Here is a 21,017-nt window from a genome sequence, read left to right on the forward strand (position 1 = left end):
AGAGAAAGAGAAAGAGAGAGAGAGAGAGAAGATGTTTGGGTATGGAGAAGAAGGATGCAGAACAATGCAGTGAAAAGAGAAGAGAGAGACAAAAACAGCAGTTAGTTCATGCATGAGAGATGTACCTCGTATCAGGCTGCTAATTCCCAGCCGGTTAACAAACGCATTGTCAATGAGCTCGCTGCCTGTGAACAGTTCAGCGATCACATACAGATTGTGTCTGACCGATCTGGCTGCATCTAACATGGCCTGGACAAGACGACAGACCCGAACCACAGACAGGGAGAGAAGAGGGGTCTGCTGTTAACAGGCTAACACTGATATACAGTACGCTTTATACACACGAAGGCTTTAATGATGTGTAGTGTGCCGTTAAATTAGATTTCAATCCAAACTATTCATATGTATTTTGATGATTTCTTAAACTAATCCTGTTTAACGCTAAAAACTTTCATGATGTTAAAAACACACTAACAGAAAAAGGACACCATACTGGCCAGTGTCCTTTCTGTATTTATGCCTGAATCCAGCCTTGGCATGTGTAGTAATAGTTGTGTGAGTTTGTAGCATATTCTGTTTCCTGTAGGTGTGTCATAAGAATGTGGCCATAGTGAGCAACAGTGTTGGCCAGTTAGCTTATCCTCACATGAGACAGTACTTAGGCAACATGATATTGTTTTAATGGCCTATTTCTCTTCCTGAACATTAGGCTGGTGCAGCAGGTACATAAAAATGCAGTTTTTCAGACCAATCAGGGGTGGGTACTACATTTCTCCATTGGTTTGTGAAGTAACTTGACACTATGACGCGCAGGAAATTTTCTGTTGCATCACAGGGCAACACACCGAGAAATTAGTACATTCAACATGGAGTTGGTTCTTTACATGTTCACAAAGCCCAGTGTGTATCTTTGCCATTTATTCATGTTACAACCCTGATAGTAGATGGGATGCTGTGCAAAATGTACATAAAAACAGAATGCAATCATTTATGAGCAAACTGTGTTCACAAAGTGTTCCTGAGCCCATGTAGTAAAATCCTTTCTACAATCGTGTTCACACAGTGGTGAACCTCGACCCATCCTTTCTTGTGAACGACTGAGCCTTTTGAGGATGATGCTATCACCTGTTACAGGTAACATAATGGTTTGGTTTTTAGTTCAGCAAAAGTGGCATCTATTACAGTGAGCGCTCTACTGAATTGCACTGTACAGGAAATTTTCATTTTTAAATGTAGAATAATGAAGATAATATGATAATATATGACAATACCTCAGCCACATGTAATGGTGTGGAGTGGCAGTTGTCCAGTCTGACGCCATGGAAGTATTTGGCTGTGATTTCAGTGTATTTCTGCATGTGGGCCCACAGGTAAGGGCAGTCCTCAGGCCCCTTGCCATAGCGGAGCTTGACACTGTCACCCCAGCATATCAGTTCCCGACGCAGGTACACATTGGAGCCTGTAGGTGGCACAGATACAGACCAGTACTGAAACAGGGAGTCACAGTTTCAGATCAGATCCTCTCTTTACCTTAGTTACAGTGTGTCTATGTGTCTCTGTTTATTCCTCTGGGCTTATACTTTCTAAGTTTCATGTATTTACCTGGTTCAGCAAAGTTGCGCAACGGATCATCACCCATCACCCAACCGTTGTGAGCCAAGAAGTGACACATCTTGTCTGGCTGGTCCAGCAGCTGCATCTCCTGCTCCAGTGTCATGTCCTGATATGGGAAGGTGAAATACCTGAGACAGACAGATGAAAACACTGAGATCCACCAACACTCAGCCTGCCATCACACTTTACATGTGTCTCTATCATTCACCGCAACTGTTCAAAAAAGGAAGAAGTTGTCTTGAGTAACTGGCATGCTGCATACATCATTAAGGATAACGCTTCCAGTAGGAATGAGGTTTGGAATGGTAAAGTATTTCTGAGTATTATGTTTGTGTATGTGGATTAACACCACAGTAACATACAGTGTTAAAAAAGTAATGTACAATGTGCCACTGAGAAACAAGTTAGGGGTGATAGGGTTCACACTAAAACCCTATGAGAAGGATATCTTGTTGCCATAACTTGAAAATGAAGTTATTGCCTTGTATTGATCCAGTCTCATTTTGCCTTGCTGGTAGTGTGGACAGACAGTGGGAATTCTACCACAACTAAGCCAAAGTATCAACTGTGCACACAACATACAGTATTTAGGTAGATTGCCATGCAATCAGCTTCACACATCCATGTTGTATTCATGCTTTCAAGTGATTAATCTCTCTTGATTTTATTAAATTGGCATTTCCTCTTGCACTGCCCTTAAGACAAACTTTACATTTGTGACCTAAAAAGCAGATGAAAGAAGTATCTCTTCCATCCCTCAACTTCTCTTCTATCTCCACGTACCATATCTATCCCACCCCTTTTCTCTATAAACTTATATCTTTAGATTCGTTACCTGGTAACCAGAGGGTTTTTCCTGTTAACAGGACCAAGTTTGGGGCCGTGCTCTGCCAGACGCTCATACACTACATTTCCCACAATGCAGTTGGCAGCCTTAAGGAAAGAAGAAGAACATAAAGAACACTGACTGATGCACAGGGCACATTGTGTATTTTGGGAACCGTGTGTGTCAGTGCACTATTTTGGTCATTCGATAAAGGACATGAGGCATTTTGACATTTCCAGAATCTATATCAGCAGAGCCACACCAACAGCTGTCATGTTTGGCTCCAGCTGGCTTCTACGTGCACACACACATGGCTGCTCACACATGTTGGACTTTCTTTAATGCTCTCATACAGTATTACCCTGTTGCACTGCATTCTAATCATTTACATTAGCGCACCCTGGTGCTGTTTTACAATTAACCTCACCTGCTCTTGATGCTGGTGCATGATGTGGTACTGTTCTTCATTCAGCTCGTTCAGTTTCTGCCTCAGCCAACCACAGCACTCCTCAATGTGCTGTGGGGAGGAACTACAAAGGGAGGTTACATGAAACAAAGAACACCACTACTATACTTTTTGCAAACATTAAAACTGTACACAGAAATATGCCAGGAAATGCATATGCCAGGTCAGGTTTAGTAACCTGGGGGGGTGGGGGTTCTGCTTCTGAACCCGTTCACATTTGTCTCATAGGTAAGAAATAGCCAGTACACAGTATTTGTGTACTGCATGCATTCTAGCTTTTCTAGTTTAAGATTTATGGCTAAAAATGGAATGTGACCCAACGCAACTATGGCCATATTTGGTGTCACAGATGGAAGACAGGCAACACTAAGGAAAAGTTATAAAAACATAATTGCTTTTACGACATTGCTTGCACGAGAAGAATACTATTGCACTGGAAATCAAAATATCCACCCAAAGTGTATTATTGGTTTAGCGATGTAACACAATTCATACAATTAGAGAAAATAAAATATACTGTCAGGGGATCCAGGGACAAATTCTTCTCTGTCTGGGATCCAGTACTGAAGCATTTAGACAAACTTAAAACTGTGCCCACTTAGTTAGCGTGTGGTGGCCATCTCTCCCATATGCTTTTGTGATGGTGATTGTATCTATGTGAATTACTTCTTGCATAGTGCATAGCTTGTATGTTTGTTTATGTGTATATGTATATGTGCATATGTATATATATATATATGTTTGTGTACGCATGTGTGTATATGGGTATGTGTGCGTGTGTGTACGTGTATGCATGTGTATGTATTTGTGTATTGCATATGTATCTATTCTTCTGCTTTTATTGTAATCAGTTTTAATGGATTGGTGTCCACCATGTTCTTTAGGGTGGGGGGTGGGGTGGGGTTAAAACATAAATTTGAGCACTATGATTCCTTTTTATGTATTTTTATGTTCAAGAAAAAGACATTAAAAAAATGGAATGTGAATGACAAACCTATAATGCTGCAGTCTACTTAACAGCTGCCATTTTCAATATCTGGAACTGGACTCACATTATGAAATGTTATGTTCTGTGCATATTCTGTACAACATTTGTTTCTTTTTTTGCAATGGATGGTTACAAAAGTGTCACACTTCTACTGGTTTCCTGATATTTTGTTGGCTGTGTCAGATTTAGAAGTAGAAGAGATGGATGCTGAACTGAAGGATTCATGAAGCATCTCCAATTTTATGTGACAAAAAGGTCATTAAGAGAGTCTTAGTTTACCAAAGCAAGTGCTGTGAACCAATCATATGTTAGCTTCAATTTATGAAAAAACAAACAAACAAACAAAACAACTAAAAAACTAAAGCAAACAACACAGAGAATATCTGGAAAACTGACCTGTAATAATTCATGAAAGAACTCAAAGGACCACATAAACTCTCATTTCATACAAAACACAGGAAATCTGAACAATACAGTTGTAGCATGAAAGTGTGAGTCCTACCTGTGAGGTACAAATGTCTCCAGTGCAGAGTCCATGTCCACTGTGTTGCCATAACGACGGTAATTTGGGTCTTGAATGATCCTCAGGCCCTTCTTCCCTTCAGTCTTACTATGGTCTGGTTTGGTGCCTAAAAACACATGCACACAAAACATGTTTAAAGTAGACGTCAGAACAGATACACTAGGCTTCTATTTGAATCAACACAGGAGTTTATGGTAGAACAGATGTAAACCCTGCTGAATCAACTGTACAGACCATTTTGTAGCAGGGTTCTGAACTGCTCCACAGCACTGTCCACCTTGACCTGGCAGAATTCCCACAGTTTGATCTGAGGATACAGGTCCTGCCACAACACACTGCGGATGGCCTGATACATAACATAACATACAGAGAGAGGGAGAGAGGCAAACACACAAATGATCCTGATTATCAAATAAGCCTTTCATACTACAGCTTTCAACATTTGCATTTGCATTTGCATGTACATCATAATGTACATGTTTCATAAGGTGTTAGCCATACCAGCTGTGTTGTTTACCCATCTCATTCTCATGTTTTTAATGCACCTGCATCAGTATGATCACACTGGCTGTCACATGCCAGTCATGAAGAGTGAACTGAGTTGACTCACATTCAGATGACTCTCATTGGTAATGTCAGCAGGAAGTCCTTTAGCTTTGTAGCGTCCCTCTGCTACTCTGGTGGTTAAATGGAAGATAGCTCTGTCTAAGACCCAGGCTGGCCGCAGGTGGGGCGAGTTCACCAGGTTGTAGCCACACTCTGGATGCTCTTTGATCCACACACTGTTAGCAGCTGTATAAGAAAAGAATCAGAGTCACTGAAATTAAAAAAAAGAAGATTATTTTGTTCCCATTACAGCTGTATTTTGATAGTGCCAGCTGAAGAGAGACAGGAAATGAAGGCAGAGCGAGGATGAGATGCAGTAAAGGACCCGCTACAGTAGACTCAGACGTAATACGTGATATGCACACATTTAGCTCTTTTAACAGGTGATGAAACTATGTTAGGCATGATGAATGCACGAGAACAACACAAATTCTGGCAACAATAGTGAGGATGAGCCAGAGGAGAATCCTGCAGTGATTCTGTTCACAGCTGGGAAATCTTTTAACATTGTTTTCAAGATTGAACACTTAATCTTGATTGAAAACAAAACTTGAATCATATTTGAGTGTTCATGTTGCACCTGCATTAAACATGCACCCTGGAGATTAGACAATTTTGTTACTGATTAACACACATGGCATCATGTGTGAAACTAGAGGAAAAATGTTTCTTTTAACTTTCACTCAATCGTTCTCTTACATGTGAATGTGTTCTTGATGGGTTAGGGTTAGGGTTGACATGCACTACACATACTTTAAATGGGACGGGAAATTCAATGCCACCAGAGCCTCTTCATTAATGTGAAGCTAGCTCCTGGCTTAGCATGCTGCTCACACACACCACATACTTCACAATGCATGTATATGTGTGTGTGATGGAGAGGAGGGGGTATTGAAACGTCTCAAAATAATCCACTGCAACATTTTCACAGTGGATTAATCATGAAATGCACTCAAGTACCATCACTGTATTACATTGAACTATGTATGTAAAACATATTAAACATGCAGCATAGAGAGGGTGTGCTGTTTACATTATTACTGTGATAGTTTGCAATGTTTTTTAACCTCTTATGTCCCGATTTTTAAACACTGATCTGGTATGAGAGAACTGAACTTCTGAGCTACTTAAAATAACTTTCCACAGGTAAACAGGTTGATTGGTAACAGGTGATAGTATCATGATTGGGTATGAAAGGAGCATCCTGGAAAGGCTCAGTGGTTCACAAGCGAGGATGGAGCGAGGTTCAACACTTTGTGAACTCATGATAAAGGAGATTAATACATGGAACACTTCGTAAAAACTGTTGTTGGTAACACAGTTGGTTCGCAAATGATTGCATTCTGTTTTTAATTACGTTTACACAGCAGCCCATCCCAACTTTTGGAACTTTTAAGTAAAAGGGAGCAGACATGACACCTACATGATTAACTGCCATCAGATTAATGGAAGGGGTGCATGTCACAAAGGGGTTTACGTAGCTACACAATTGAAACAGTTTCCAAGAGGCTTCTGGCATAGTCACTACATATCTTCACATGTTTCAGGTTCCACATGTGTTGTTACTTTTAGGAATGGAAATTGAACTGTTGGAGTTTTGGCTTGTATGTCCACAGATTTTCAACACACAGCAAATATCTGTGTATGGATAGATAGAGGAGAGTGAAAGTGTTCAAGAGATATAAGAACCATGATAGTTCTGTTGGGAAATATGCAAAAAGCAAATAAACTGAGTTTTGAAAAAAAGAGTTCATGTCATGTTTGTTTAAAAAAAGTAAGTTGTGCTGATTCCAGGAGTGCATGATTGTGTGTTGTGATTTGACGGAGTTATGGCTTTGGGAAGAAGGGAGACCTGAGGAAAATGACTTTCCATAAACATGCCCTAAATGTTCTTCTAGGTTGGTTCTATTTCAACCCGGTCTCCACTCTGGTTGGGCTGTAAACCTGCTGGAATAGAGCACAGACATACAGAGATGCATACAGTCACTCACCAGTATGATTGTACACCACATCTGTAATAGACAGCATGTTCCATTGTTTGTTTAACTTCTCCACCAGCGCCCCGACATCTGCCCAGCTGTAGCTCTGCCCCTCTGGGCTGAACTCCGGGTTAAAGGTCAGCTGGTCCGCCAAGGAGTAGCAGGACCTGGACTCCCCTAGAGTCTGCAGAGGCGTGAAGTGGATCATGTTGTATCCTGTGAGGAAAAACACACACACACTATTAATAAGCCAATGCATCACACTGTGTGTGCTACGAGGGCTCCAGCCCCCTGTTACCCTGAACAGGACACAGTGCCAACTGCCTTCACACACTGCCTCTTGGACAGATCACACCACAAGGGGAATGATTCATGTGTGGCTGAGCCATTTGAGCTCAAGGTGAGGACTAAAATAACATACTGTAACAAAGACTAGCTGTCAGTATGATCCAGTGACCTCTCAGGTTCAGGTGGAGGTTCACAGACATTCTTACAACTGTTTCTCTTTTGTTCTTCTCTTCAGACAGGGACCCTGGTTGATACTTTAGTTGATGAAGCATTGTAGCTGATACTTCTATTTCCCTTCTTCTGTAAGTCACTAACCACTCTGAGGCTCTGCTCCCTGTATGGCACGAACACATTTCCACAACAAAATAAATAAAAGACAAACACACCTGACTCCTTGGCCACCCTCAGTCTATCTGGCCAGTCATCCAAGTGTCCCAGGCATTTGGACAGGTAGGTCTGGATCGTGATGCAGTCTAATGGGAGGACGTGATTGTCTGCTCCAACACGAAGGACTGGGTCAACGACGATGTAGCCTCTTCCTAACTGCTCTGAGTCTCTGTGGAAAACAAGAATCGTATAGAAAATGTTCCAGGAAAACAACTGACAAAGTGGAGGTGAAGAAGCCATAATTTATCAAGTGTACCGACTAAAGAAGACATTATGTACGACAATTCAAAATAATAGAAAAAAACACTAAAGGAAAGCTGTGAAGCAGGTATATTTTCTTGATTGCTGACTATGCAGCTGTCAGACATATTTTAATAGCTTTAATTAGTTGTTGACATGAAAAATTACAAAAATGTAGATTTTTAAAAGTATTGAATTGGACTCAGATTAACATTGGGAACAAAAACAAGCATACAAAACAAACGAAAACATGATTGTGACATCCCAAGTACACATTACATCATATCAAAGATATTACAATTTGTCAACAGACTTATACTGACAATTATGTAAACTGATGAAGGACAAGCTATAGTTGAAGCTTGAACTCTGATGCTTAGTTAGTACCATGTTATGCTATGCACGGTGACATCAGTGTTACATGACTGTACACACCACGAGGAATTCACTGTCAACCGTCTCACTTTCAGTACAGACTATTCAGAAACATGAGACTTAGGAATGCTGTTTGGAAGACTGAGCAGATTTCTGTAAAGGTGGTTATTTGCCTTCTGATGACAACTGACTGGAGTTCATAGCTTCTACTCCCTCAGCTCTCATGAGAGCACTGTAACAATATCCTACAACTGTACCTTTTCAAATGTGGGACACAGCCTGTAATCCATCATCAGGAGGGTCTTACCCATATCCAAAGTAGTATTGATAGGACCCAGCAATCTTGAGGTCCAGAGAGCAGAACTTATCAGAGTCATCCTCCCTTTCTGCTGGGTAGTTCCAAGGCAACACATGGAAGCAGTTTCTTTCAAACGGTCGTCCTTCGAGTGGATAGTTGGTGTACACCACAACCTTCTTCCCCTGGAGGCTCGGACCCAGGCGGAACTGGAGCTCAAAACCTAAGGAGAGAGACGTGTTCTGATTAAAGGCTTTTTTTCAACATATGGGACCATGAAAGACAAACTGGTATGTTAATGACCCCCTCCAATGAAAATCAGTTTTTAATCTTGTTCACACCTCCATATGTTGTTTTTATATACTACAAGATAAATGAGCAAGATAAGCAGTCACTGTTGAGCCTGGGGTTTCATACATAATATACGTCACATAAAGGACGATCCCGACAACATGGGGGTGTGGCTACAATGAAACAAGGGTTATCAGAGGAGAAGCCTGGTGTAGCTACGTATCTGTATTTATATGAAAGATAAGTTTCACTATTTTCAAAGCAATGGCAGACACGTTCTGTTGTCAGTTGTAAGTAACAAAGCAGAAATGGCAAGCCCTCGTGTATTACCTAGAAGAGATCCAGAAAGCGCCATTTGTGTGTTTGATGAAGGTCGACGGTGAGCAGGTATGGAACTGTGAGTGAGCGACTGAGGAGTGAGTGGACAAGAGGCAGCGACTATTTGCATATTCACAGATCTGCACATCGTGAGTGAAGGCCAAGGTGTAAAGCTACATTTTCAAGCTTCAAAGCTACAATTTTCAGCTATTTTAAGGCTCTTCATGGAAAAAAAACTTTTAAATGTGTAGTTTTGATGAACAGAGATGACATTTTAGGGGTTTAATCAAAGAGAAGAACTTTAAAATCCTTCTTGCCATGCTATTCGTCCCACAAAATTCCACTTTGTTTCCATTCTATCTGGAGGTTTCATTAATTTTTGTGCACTTTTTGTAGTTGAAAGTATCAGTTTCATTTAAAAAGCTGTCATGCTGAGCCTTTTTATTTGCCTGCTCTCCCATCAACAGCCTGTTGCAGTCTCAACATCGGACATGTAACCTTCATTCAACAAACTGACACACTCAGAGACTGCTCTGCAGCTCTGAAATAAACAAAAAGAATACTTTATATAAACAGTCGTAGCAAGGTTGGGCAAAAAAAACATCAGACTTTCTGATTCTCCAGAGTTTGGACCATGACAGGGTTGTCTATATATAGTCCAGTTTAACAGCCAGTCCTCAAAATCCCGATCAGGTTCAGAGTGCTGTAAATGTCAAACGGTACACTTCTCCCTCAGAGATAACTAGCTCCTCCTCTCTCTCTCTCTCTCTCTCTCTCTCTTACTCACACTCACTCACACACACACACACACACACAGCATTACTGTTACTGGATGTCTGTATTTTGCATTAATATTGAACTTATCATGAAATGTACAGTTTTAAAGTAGGACTTCTTCATTACTTTAACATCATGACACCCAAATAGACAGCATTATGGCCCTGACATATACACACACACACAAACTGTACAGAAGACTTGTGTTGTTGGTTGGTTGGCGCTCCTCCTCATCTGCACATGCATCATCTCCGTATGTGGAGGCCATTTTCTCCGACTCAGTAACTGTGCAGTGGTTACCTAAAGTTAGTACTGACTTTCTCAGTCATGCTATGAGGGGCATGTACCATGTTAAACCCTGCTGTAAGACACATGTTCAATAAAAAATACATTTTCAAAGTCCTTGCATTATCTCTTATGATATGTAGCTTGGGTTTGAACTATTCTCAGAGTCAAACACATTAACGCACCCTTTCACTTAAAAATATGTCAAATTGAAGAGGTTAAAAAGTCTCCAACTGCTATTTCACAGGCACAAAGAAGTTAATCTGCTTTATGCTTGACCCTTCAAACTTGAGGAGGCATTCATTGAAAACAACAAAATGCAATTCTTTCTATCCACTACAGAACGTCTACCTGTATTACTACCTGAACACAAGCCATCACTGACTCCCAGTGCATGGAGCGGGTGATAGGACTTCTAGACATAAATACAATTGCCTTAAAGTGAGTCCTTTGCTTTTGTGTTTGATGACATACCTATTTACTTAATACTTCACCATTACACTGGTTGCCTATGGAATCAAATATTCCACCCAGCCAGAGTTAAAAAATCACATTTGAAAAGCACTGACACAAAATATCTGAATGTACAGCTTCAAAGCAAACAATATCAAGGTACTGATGTTATCTGAGTTAGCTACAGCAGCAGAAACTCTCTCTATGATGTGGCCCTGTATATAAAGTAGAAGACTGTCTGAGCAGCCTATCAGTCATGAAGTAAAGGAGAACACTGAAAACACAGTTGTTTAAAAGAAACATTACCTTGTTCAAGTCTGAACAGAGTCCTCTCTAAATTCTCCTTGTCGTTAAGCATGAGGACTCGGATCTGCTTCAGGTGTTGAGGCAACATTTCGAGAAGATCTCGTTAAAGTGAAACTGATCTCTGGCCTCCTGTAAAGAACAAAATACATGTTACTACAAAGTTATAAGCATTTATATACCACAAAACACTTTAAAACACCTAATTTACTCAACTATTTTCTGGTTTCTATGAAATCCCTTAAACATGAGGAAATACTTCCTGTCAAAATGGTTGTACTCCACACTGCCATGTGAAGCAATACAATGGCAGTATGTTGGCAATGAAAAGGTGTTTGTACCACACCGGCACTGCGCTCAAATTGAACTCAGGCTGTACTGTGTCCAATGGAAAAATCCTGTTCTTGCACGCAGTATCATCTTAGTGACTGGTGTGTAGGATTTCAAACTGCAGACTGAAAAGAAGCAGGAAATGTGACCTAATAACATTCAGAGCCCTGTACACACAGTGAACCTCAGGTCAGGGTCCAAAATGCGTACCCACGTTAAAAGGCGAGTACAAATCATGTTGGCAAATAAAATACATGAGGTCAATGTCAGCCGCTATTGGTGAAACACACCTACTTTACTACAAACTCTCTCCACTACAACACATAAGTTATATTATTACTATCAATATAGATAGATCAATATAGATAGCAGATCAACCTAAAAAGAAACATGAAGAGCATGGTGGAATTAATAAAATGAAATTTACCAAGATGTGTCTCTTCACAGATAAAGGGGTGAGGAGAGGTTGGCTTTTAGCGTTTAGCGTAGCTGCAGCTACTCAACCCACTCATTTGTGGTTGGAACTCATTATATTGGTTAGCTAATTGGTATTTACATTGTTTTTAATGACATTTTAACTTATCCAGTTTTATGGTTGGTTGAACAACATTTTGGCTGAACTGTTATTGTTGAAATGTTAAGTGTTTAATTGACCCTTGTTTGTTGGCTTAATTCTTTGTCACAATCCAGCATTGTTTCTGCCTCACATCGACCAAGTTTCTGAAAGTAGTCCAAACAGCTACAGTTACAGTACAGTAGTTGAGTTTTAATATGTGATTTTCATCAAGAAGGGGAACTAGTTCATCAGTGCAGTGATAACTTTACATGCTTTACATGTAACTCATGATTTGAGAATTAGGGTAATTAAAAAGAACTGGATGAAATGTGTTCACAGACAAAGGTGTGAATCCCTTACTAGGACACTTTTTGGTGTTTTTTTCATTATTTACAGTGGATCTCTTTGTTTAAAAAAAAAAAAACATCTTTATTAACAGGAAACCATCATGCTGTTTGTTCATCCTAGTAGTAATGGTACCAGCAGAGGTCCAAACTGCTAATTTAACAAGTTAAAGGGCAAATCATTACAAAATATCCCCAACACAAAATGCACTCAGCAAAATGACCCACATTCACATGTTGAAACTGACATAAATAGCACATGTAAGTTTGACAAATATTTCTAAATAGCATGAAGATAAGAAGGGTTAAATGTTAAACAATAATGCTTAGGCAATCAGTTGATTGAGACATGCATTGTGCAAACAGCTGGAACACGGCACGAGGAAGTACATGAAGTATGTTTAGTTCTAACAGAACATAGCGGGCTGGACAAGTTTAACTGAGGAGGGGTACCAGTCAGAGTCATGTGACAATCAATAAAAATATTGTGTTCTGCAATAGACCACTCAGTACATATTTGTTGTTTAAATTGTCTCTGCACCGACCAACTACAAAATTAAGATGTTGCTTGATTGCACATAAACATTAATACATTAATGATAATAAATTGCATATTATATACGAGACATAAGATTCTGATAGAGGTCATTATGCATTATGTGTATTTAATTGTGATACTATCAGTAAATATTGGTGATATTTCTGTTATATTTTAGTATATAATACATTTTAACAGAAAGCTACATATATGATATAAAACTGTTTTTATCAGAATTTTGAATGCAGGACTTTTACTTGTTATGGACTATCGTCATAGTTGGCATTACTACTTTTATCTCAGTGAATGTGAATAGCAGACATCATACACCACTGACTGTTTTAGCCTGCTGGATTATGGGGTTACATTACACATCCACAGATTACAAATGGCTCTGTACTGTTTGTATCCTTACAGTATGCAATCTGGGTTTCATGGACTATCAGCATAAACTACTTACTCATCCCGCTTTAGGAAGGTGGAACATTATATTTCACTAATATCTGAATCATAAACATGGACTGGCATGTCTTCATTTCACAAACCTTAAAATGGCTAGAAGCAGACATCCCATTTTACAGGTAAAATCACATGGAAATATTATGATGAGTTAGAATTAAACTGCATGTGCAATACCATTTTTTTACATTTTACATTTACACTTACATTTACATTTTTCTGTCATGGATGCCTGGAAAGTACTTAAAGTTTGAGCACAGTGGTAGCCATACACAAGTGACATGTACACAGGACCAAATGTAGAAGGCTTTGGATTTGGGTTCAGTTCTGCAGTAAGGGGAGCAGGTTAATCAGGAGTCACTGAACCCCACTGAAGCCTCCCTCTGAGTCTGCGCAGTGCTTCGTTCCGACCAGCACAAGGTCAGGAATCTAGCCGTTAATGTCACACTAGCTATTTATAAAACTCTTCAATTTCGCTCGGTACATCGAGTCACAAGCAGAGATACAGACGTACAATCACACCGAGATAACGACAGACAATTATTCGCCACGGTGATGCAGGAACCTGCAAAGCTAACGTCCCGTTTGTAGCTGGACTCCAGATTCCATTCAAAATACTGGTACTTTTGTGTTGCCTCGCTTACTGCCGTATCCTTATTCAGCATAAAACATAATGCAAGACCCCAGTTTCATTGTTAGAAACCACTTAACAATTCCGCATACGTATAAATTACCAGAGGCACCTTATTTTAATAAGACAACATCATTAACTTGTGGTTCATTTGGTACTTCATCCAGTCGGCCCTGCAGTGGGCGGTGCCGTCAAGTTGGAATTTTACTGAAGTAGCTAATGCATGGTGGGTCATATTGACTTCGTACTTAATACTTTAATCGCGTCTTGCATATGGTAACAGTGGGTCAAAGTAACGTTAAACGTTAGTTAACGTTAACTAATTAATAGGCAACATTTTGAATGACTACTAGCATTCGTTGTCTCAAAACAAATGACAATGTATTTTCACATATTAGGGTTTAAAGCTCAATTACCACGCGCAACGTGAAAAGCGTCATGTTAAAACTGGTTAAAGTTATGACAGTTAGCTAAAGTCGTCGGCTCGCTCACGTAGCTAATGATAGAGATTCGTCTTCCGACCTGCCAGCCACTAGCTGAGGATGAAGCTTGCATACGTTTAGTAACATATGATAATAGTGCAAGACAATGCAGAAATATTTTTTAAATGTTCCTTCACCTGTCAGTTGTGCCTTCGGTCAGTCACAGAACAGGAGGACAGCTCGTACTGGGTGACAGCTCTGTTGTTCCTGCATGGACAGTGGCTGAACACAGGGGGCGTGGCCCAACAACCGGGGTCCTTTACCGTAATAACTGGAGTAAAGCGTAACAAAAAAAATGTAATGAGCAAATTTGCTGTTCCTAAAAAAGCGTTTATATATGCACTACATGAGCTCTGTGCTCATATAGTGTATATATTAATTTCAAAAAACAGCCAGCGTATATCAGGACAGGTGTAAATGGGCACAATTATATTTTTGTTTCCATGATGTTCACAGCATTCCCAACGGCAATGTCTATTTGTCAGTTTTTTTACTGATTTGATCTGCTTGAAAGTAACAGTCGATGTGTATAATGCCGGAAAAACCGATGTAATCTCTCGTATTTACCGCAATAACTAATACATTTTAATAGGAGATTGCTGCCAAAACGCTCACAAAGACATTTTGCATCATTTCTGTTGCGCAATTTCTAAGCTTTACCAGACACATACACACACATCACGTACACACATAAACAGGGAGTTACATAAGCTGGCACTGCAGTGCAGGGGTGCACAGAGAGCAGCACACCAGGCCTGTACAGCGAGGGCCCTGGCTGGCAACATAGGGCCAGGATTATGTCATCCACTGACAAAGATACCGTAAATGAAAAGGGAACCTGAATCTTCTGTAATCAGATTACTGTAGCTGACAGTTTTTTCTAAATATTCAGCTAATGTTTGACCAGAGCATCTACACTTTATTACAAACTTCTCCTCTCATCTTACTCACTGTATGTTTCATCACATCCAACCAATCCGATCCAACCTTCGTTCATTAACATTCGATTCATACAATGTTCAATGCGAACAAAACACAGTTTTAGACATTAATTGTAGGTCATTGTTTACATTTTTTATGTTACCAAAACTAAATAAATCATGATATTCTGTGCATTCAGTGATTCCTCCACAACCTGATTCCAAAAACGTTGGGACTCTGTGTAAGACATTAATAAAATAGATTGTGGTAATTTGGTCATCCTTTCTGATGTATACTCAACTGAAAACAGTACAAAGACAATATATTCAATGTTTGTAGGAGTAAGTTATTGACAAGAGGCGTGAGAATTTAATTAAGTGTACATAATAAATTCTACCCAGTGCAGACTCCTCAGGGTAAATCATGAAACGAGTGTCATCTCTGAAATCTGATCCACAGAAATGATGAATCATGGTTTGCATTTATCTGGTTGAGCAGTGTGCTGTGCCTACTTGCACATTGCTTGGTCAATGACAACATGAAGAAAACTAATAATGCTAGCAAACAGAATGTAATGTTGGACACTATCGTCACTCCAGTTCCACAATGAAAGTCCATTCAAAGTGGAACTACTGTTGTCACATACATGCTCATGAACTTTAGTTTTGTGAAAAACCTCTGTTGTCTTGTCACAAAGTTTGATTTCTTTTAAAATCTCTGTAAACACCCAACGAAAAATGTTATTTAAAAGCATAGAAAGTACACCTAAATTCAGTGCCTGCCTCCAAAATCATACAGTGTGCATTTGTTGAATTGAATATGTTCTTCATTCCTATCTTTTGCCGCATGATGGTAGCAAGAGACAAAAAATGAAACTGAGAGATGGCAGCACAACCTAAAACATGTCTTTTTCTGATAAACACGTGGGTCCATATAACCGAGGTTCAGGAATGCATGAGAAAAGGTGATGAAAGCACTCTGTCCCACATGAGCAGCAGTCATATCAGGACGTTCCAATAGTCCATCCCTCAGGTCGTAAAACTGCTGCAACAATACCTCATGCTACACTTTGAAACACATGCACGTGAATGCACACACACACACACACACACACACACAGGGCACTGGAACAGTGGAAATGACACTGCAGTCACACGTACAGTATATAGTCACGCTTGGAAATGATTCCACAGAGCTGAGGCAGTTTTTCCTTGTACTGCAGCTGAGTGGTGAGTACAACAACCTTGTCACTCACTTCAGTTTAAGAGTTTTCCCTAAATGGGAACTTATAACTTAGTGTTTAAATGTGTATTTGCTGTTCTTTCTGCTTCATTATGTTTTGTCATGAAAAATACGTAGGATCAAGTGCTGAGATGTGCTCAGTAGAGGGGTGAAGGGAGATACTGTGTGTGCCGTGTGCAGTAAGGGGGGAAGTGCTGGCTATGGCTACTGTTTCTCTAAAATTATAAATAACATCACAAATTCTCCATTAATTTCCTCAAAATACCGAGTTGCAGTGGTTTGAGTCTGATACACTACAACAGTATAACCAACAAATGCTTTAACAGATACCTCTGATAGCAAGCGTTAGGTGATGGCAGTGTAAGTTTTGGCAGCAGTTTGCTGACACTTTCAGAGGGGGATCAGCTGATAGCTACTGTGGCATCAGACATTCCCCATTGCTGCTTCTTGTAAGTACAACTTAGAGGAGCTATTTTTCTCAGCTGGTTGCTCGTATTAACATAACATGGTTGTGAAGGCTACATAAGCAGAATTCTCAGAGGTTGGTTTGGATTTAATTCTCCTTAATAGAACCAATATAAAGAACATCAGATGACTAAATCTGTAGAGGGCAGATCACAGTTTAAAGAGGAACTCCTCCAATTTACAGAACAACCCCAATTGTGAGGGATATCTCAATTTGGGATTGGAGACAACAAATATGTAAAAGAAAGCAGAGAGCATACAATGAAAAGAAGCTAATGGTGGCATCATGGGAAGTGTTGGAGGTTTTTATAGCTTGACCCCTACAATCATATCTCAGCCTTTGCTGCATCCATTTCAACCGTTCTTCTTTTAGTGCAAGTGAGTGAGTACAAGTGAGTACAAACTTCATGCAAGTGCGATGCTGAAATGTTGGAGTAGACCATTAGCAAGATGCAGAGAGCTGCTGAATGGTTTCTCCTTTGGCGGACCTGTTAGAAGGTGCTGCAAAGGCAGCATGGATACAGCCTGTCAGATGCAGAGAAACAGTTTGTAGATGAGTCCAGAAATCTTGCTTGTGATCATGGTTAAATTCATTCTGTGGAGGAATGCATGATGTCTTTTTCTTTTCAGACTTTGTGGACACCTTGTAGTGGCTGAAACTGTATTCTGTAGATGTCTCCTCTGGGCACGTGTTGTCTTCTCTTTATCTCCATCTTGGTGTGTTACTGGGTGCCAGCAGGCTGCTTTTCCAATGGCAAGGTCACCAAAGTCTGTGGCAGCATGGAACCCCACCATGGTGCCGACGGCCAGACCACTCACAGCCCCTACAGCCTCGCCACCAACACCAGCACATTCCGTCCCACCGATCGAATACAAGGTAGCTAACGACTGTGACGAGTGAGTCATCAAGATTTGTTGAAAAGTTTTCACTAATGTGGAAAATGTACTTTTCAAATTTGTATTCAATCTTTAAGGAAATCCACCCTAAACAGAATGCATGCATCATACATCAGTCACTCCTTACAGCAAAAACAGTTTACTATAAACTTTTAAATATGTGGTGTTTGTAACAAATTAGGAATTAAATATAACTTAAAGTTTGACCAAACTGACCAATTTGACTAAATAAATGTGAGACTCCATTTGAGATTAAGCATGATGAAAAAACTAAGTAGCTTAGTAAACTGATAAAAACTAATGTTTACATTAATATCACTTCCTTTTCTTACTTTTTAAAAAAAACCTTTCCCAGTCGTCCTATCTGGAACGTCGTATTTTGAGGGCTTCCTGCTTCAGGCCAGAGATGCAGCCAATCAGGGCTCAGCATCCACGGTTGGCACCTTCACCCTGACCAATCGGAACAGGACACAGCTGCTTACCTGCAATAAGCACCAGGTGTAAATACGCACACATGTGCACAAAGATACAAACACAAACAATAGTAGTGATGAAGTACACTGAAGTTTAAAAACATCAAGTAACAAGTGTTTAATACGATCCTGCTTCTAAAAACACATGGGAAAAATGCATAGAAACAGAATGTCATGATTTTCAGGACATTGAAACCCCATATTTAATTAAAAATTGCAAAGACAACATATCAAATAATGAAACTGAGACATTTCATTGTTTCTTTTTAAATTATATCCTCATTTAGAATTTGATGCCAGCAACACATTTCCAAAAAGTTGGTAAAGTGGCAACAAAAGACAGGAAAAGTTGTGAAATGCTGAAAGAAAACAGTTGGTGCACATGGCACATGGCTAACCTGCACATTGGTGAAGGCACCATTAAAGCTGAACAACATGTACAGGCTTTGAAGCAAAATATGAGGCCAAGCAGACGATGTCTTTTTCAGGGAAAGCCTTGCTGAATTCAGCAAGGTAATGCCAAACCACATTCTGCACGTATTCCACCAGCACGGCTCCATAGTAAAAGAGTCCAGCTGCTTAACTGACCGGCCAGCAGTCTGACTGTCACCCACTGAAAATGTTTGGTGCATTAAGAAACGCAAAATACGACAAAGGAGACCCCGAACTGCTGAAATAGTACAGCAAGCGAGTGCAGTGGATCCCCTCAACGCTCACAGAGTGTTGTTAAAGGAAGAGGTGATGCAACCGAGCAGTAAACATGACCCTGACCCAACTTTTTAGAAACATGTAGCATCATCTTGTTCTAGATGAGGATGTAATTTTAAAAAACAATGAAATGTCTCAGTTTCAACATTTGATATGTTGTCTTTGTGCTAGTTTCAGTTAAATATGGGGTTTCAGTGTTATGCAAATCATCACATTCTGTTTCTACTTACAGTTTACACAGCTTCCCTGCTTTCTTGGAAATGTAAAAAAGTAAAAAGTAAAAAAGTAATTGGACACAAACTCAGAAGAGCAACACAGTTTAATAAGATTATTAAACAAAACATAAAATATATGAAAAATAGAATATATGAAATGAACTTAACAAGTGTGTGTGTGTGTGTGTGTGTGTGTGTGTCAGGGTTCAGCAGTGAGCCAGACAAGTGATGCCAGACAGACGGAGGTTGTTGTCATCTGGAACGCTCCTACAGATGCTCCCACGCAGGTTCAGTTTTTGTGAGTTTATTTCCTTCTAAATGCCAATTCAAAGCTAGACTATGAAAGTTTTGCTGAGCAGCGGCCAGCGTGAGCACAAGTGATGTTTACACTGTAGCTGGATGTACAGAAAATAGTCGATCAAGTACAAGCAGAGAAGAGAGGCAGGCTGACTCAGTAAGGCCAGCTGCACAGCGTTAAGTGTTTCAGTGTATTGTAGTGTGAGTCATAAAGTGTAGCAAAGTTAACTAATATGACTTGATGTAACTGTGCTGTGTACTTGCATATTTTTATCTGGACTGTTACAATACATGCATCTATGGCTGTGTTTTCCAGTGTGACTGTAGTTGCCCACTACAATAAGTTTTGGGTGAAGCTGCCTGGCCCAGTCATCTATCAGCACGGTGTTACCCCACACCCACCTCAGTCTGACACTACACCTGCCCCAGTACCAACGACCACACCCTCCACCCTGCCTGGGCCTGTGAGTGTTGCAGCATCTGGACTACCAATTGTGACACTGGTTCCCAAGCTGAGCACGCAGGAATCAATAAACTTTAATGTGAAACGAGTGTAACACAATAAGACTAATAACTCTGCCTCCTCATATTAACACCTTCAGTTTAGCTCCGAGGGATGTGGCCAATCAAAATCTTGCCTGCTAGATCCTCCAGGCTGTGATCCGAAAGAAGATCCTCAGTGCTTCTTCCTGTCCATGACTTCAGAGGGACCAGGAGAAATGGTTTGACCTTTAACAGTTTCATTTAGTGGGACAGTTAATACAATTAACAGTGCTGCATTAACATTTAACATCAGTCAGTCCTTACCACATTCAAACTTATCTGATAGCACAGAATAAGAGCATTTTATGTTAGTGGTGATACTGTGTTCAGTTTCATTTTGTTTTTGTTCAAACTGCTGAGGTTGATCTCTCAATCTATTTCTTTTAGGTTTCATTAAAATCTTTCCATAACTCGCAATTTGTTGTGTAGCAACAGTCAGGCACACTCACTCTCACTTCCTTTGAATGCAGGAATGCTGCAGGAAATATTGATAGAATACAGTAATGCTAAATTGTTTGTGACCAGGAAAATGTACGCTGCTAGCTACATGTAGACTGAACTATCTGAATCATTGGAAAAACATATTTAATAAGACTGAAAAACAATCTTAGAACCTACCATGACTTTTCTCTGCAGTCTGTAATGTTTGAGCTCAGCGGCCCGGCGGAGGGATACGTTGCCTTTGCACTGTCCTGGGACACATGGATGGTAAGCTAGCCCCACAGCAGTCTGCATCAAATGTAGGGCAGGTTGATCTTCAGTGAAGTTTGAAATATATCAGCTTTCAAGAAATCATCCTTAGTGTGCTGCATGAACATCTTTCTATTATGAACAATCTACCAGCATGTTGCACCTCTATTAACCTGCTGTGTGTGTGTGTGTGTGTGTGTGTGTGTGTGTGT

The 21,017-nt window shown here is 40.1% G+C and overlaps 1 protein-coding gene across 1 annotated transcript in view; it reads right to left on the reverse strand.

Annotated features, from left to right (window-relative positions):
- Positions 1-14,579, reverse strand: part of agla (amylo-alpha-1, 6-glucosidase, 4-alpha-glucanotransferase a) — a 29,459-nt gene extending 14,880 nt beyond the window's left edge. Inside the window, exons 1-12 of the mRNA XM_041949381.1 lie at positions 14,492-14,579; positions 11,018-11,146; positions 8,600-8,810; positions 7,677-7,846; positions 7,015-7,218; positions 5,028-5,209; positions 4,652-4,763; positions 4,397-4,523; positions 2,868-2,970; positions 2,450-2,547; positions 1,603-1,742; positions 1,272-1,459 (exon numbers count right to left, since the gene is read on the reverse strand). Coding sequence (XP_041805315.1) covers positions 1,272-1,459; positions 1,603-1,742; positions 2,450-2,547; positions 2,868-2,970; positions 4,397-4,523; positions 4,652-4,763; positions 5,028-5,209; positions 7,015-7,218; positions 7,677-7,846; positions 8,600-8,810; positions 11,018-11,105 — 1,623 coding nt within the window. The 5' untranslated portion in view covers positions 11,106-11,146; positions 14,492-14,579. The remainder of the gene's footprint in view (positions 1-1,271; positions 1,460-1,602; positions 1,743-2,449; positions 2,548-2,867; positions 2,971-4,396; positions 4,524-4,651; positions 4,764-5,027; positions 5,210-7,014; positions 7,219-7,676; positions 7,847-8,599; positions 8,811-11,017; positions 11,147-14,491) is intronic.
- Positions 14,580-21,017: the final 6,438 nt, after the last annotated feature.

Source organism: Chelmon rostratus, chromosome 12 (assembly GCF_017976325.1).
Source record: "Chelmon rostratus isolate fCheRos1 chromosome 12, fCheRos1.pri, whole genome shotgun sequence".
Taxonomy (NCBI): Eukaryota; Metazoa; Chordata; class Actinopteri; order Chaetodontiformes; family Chaetodontidae; genus Chelmon; species Chelmon rostratus.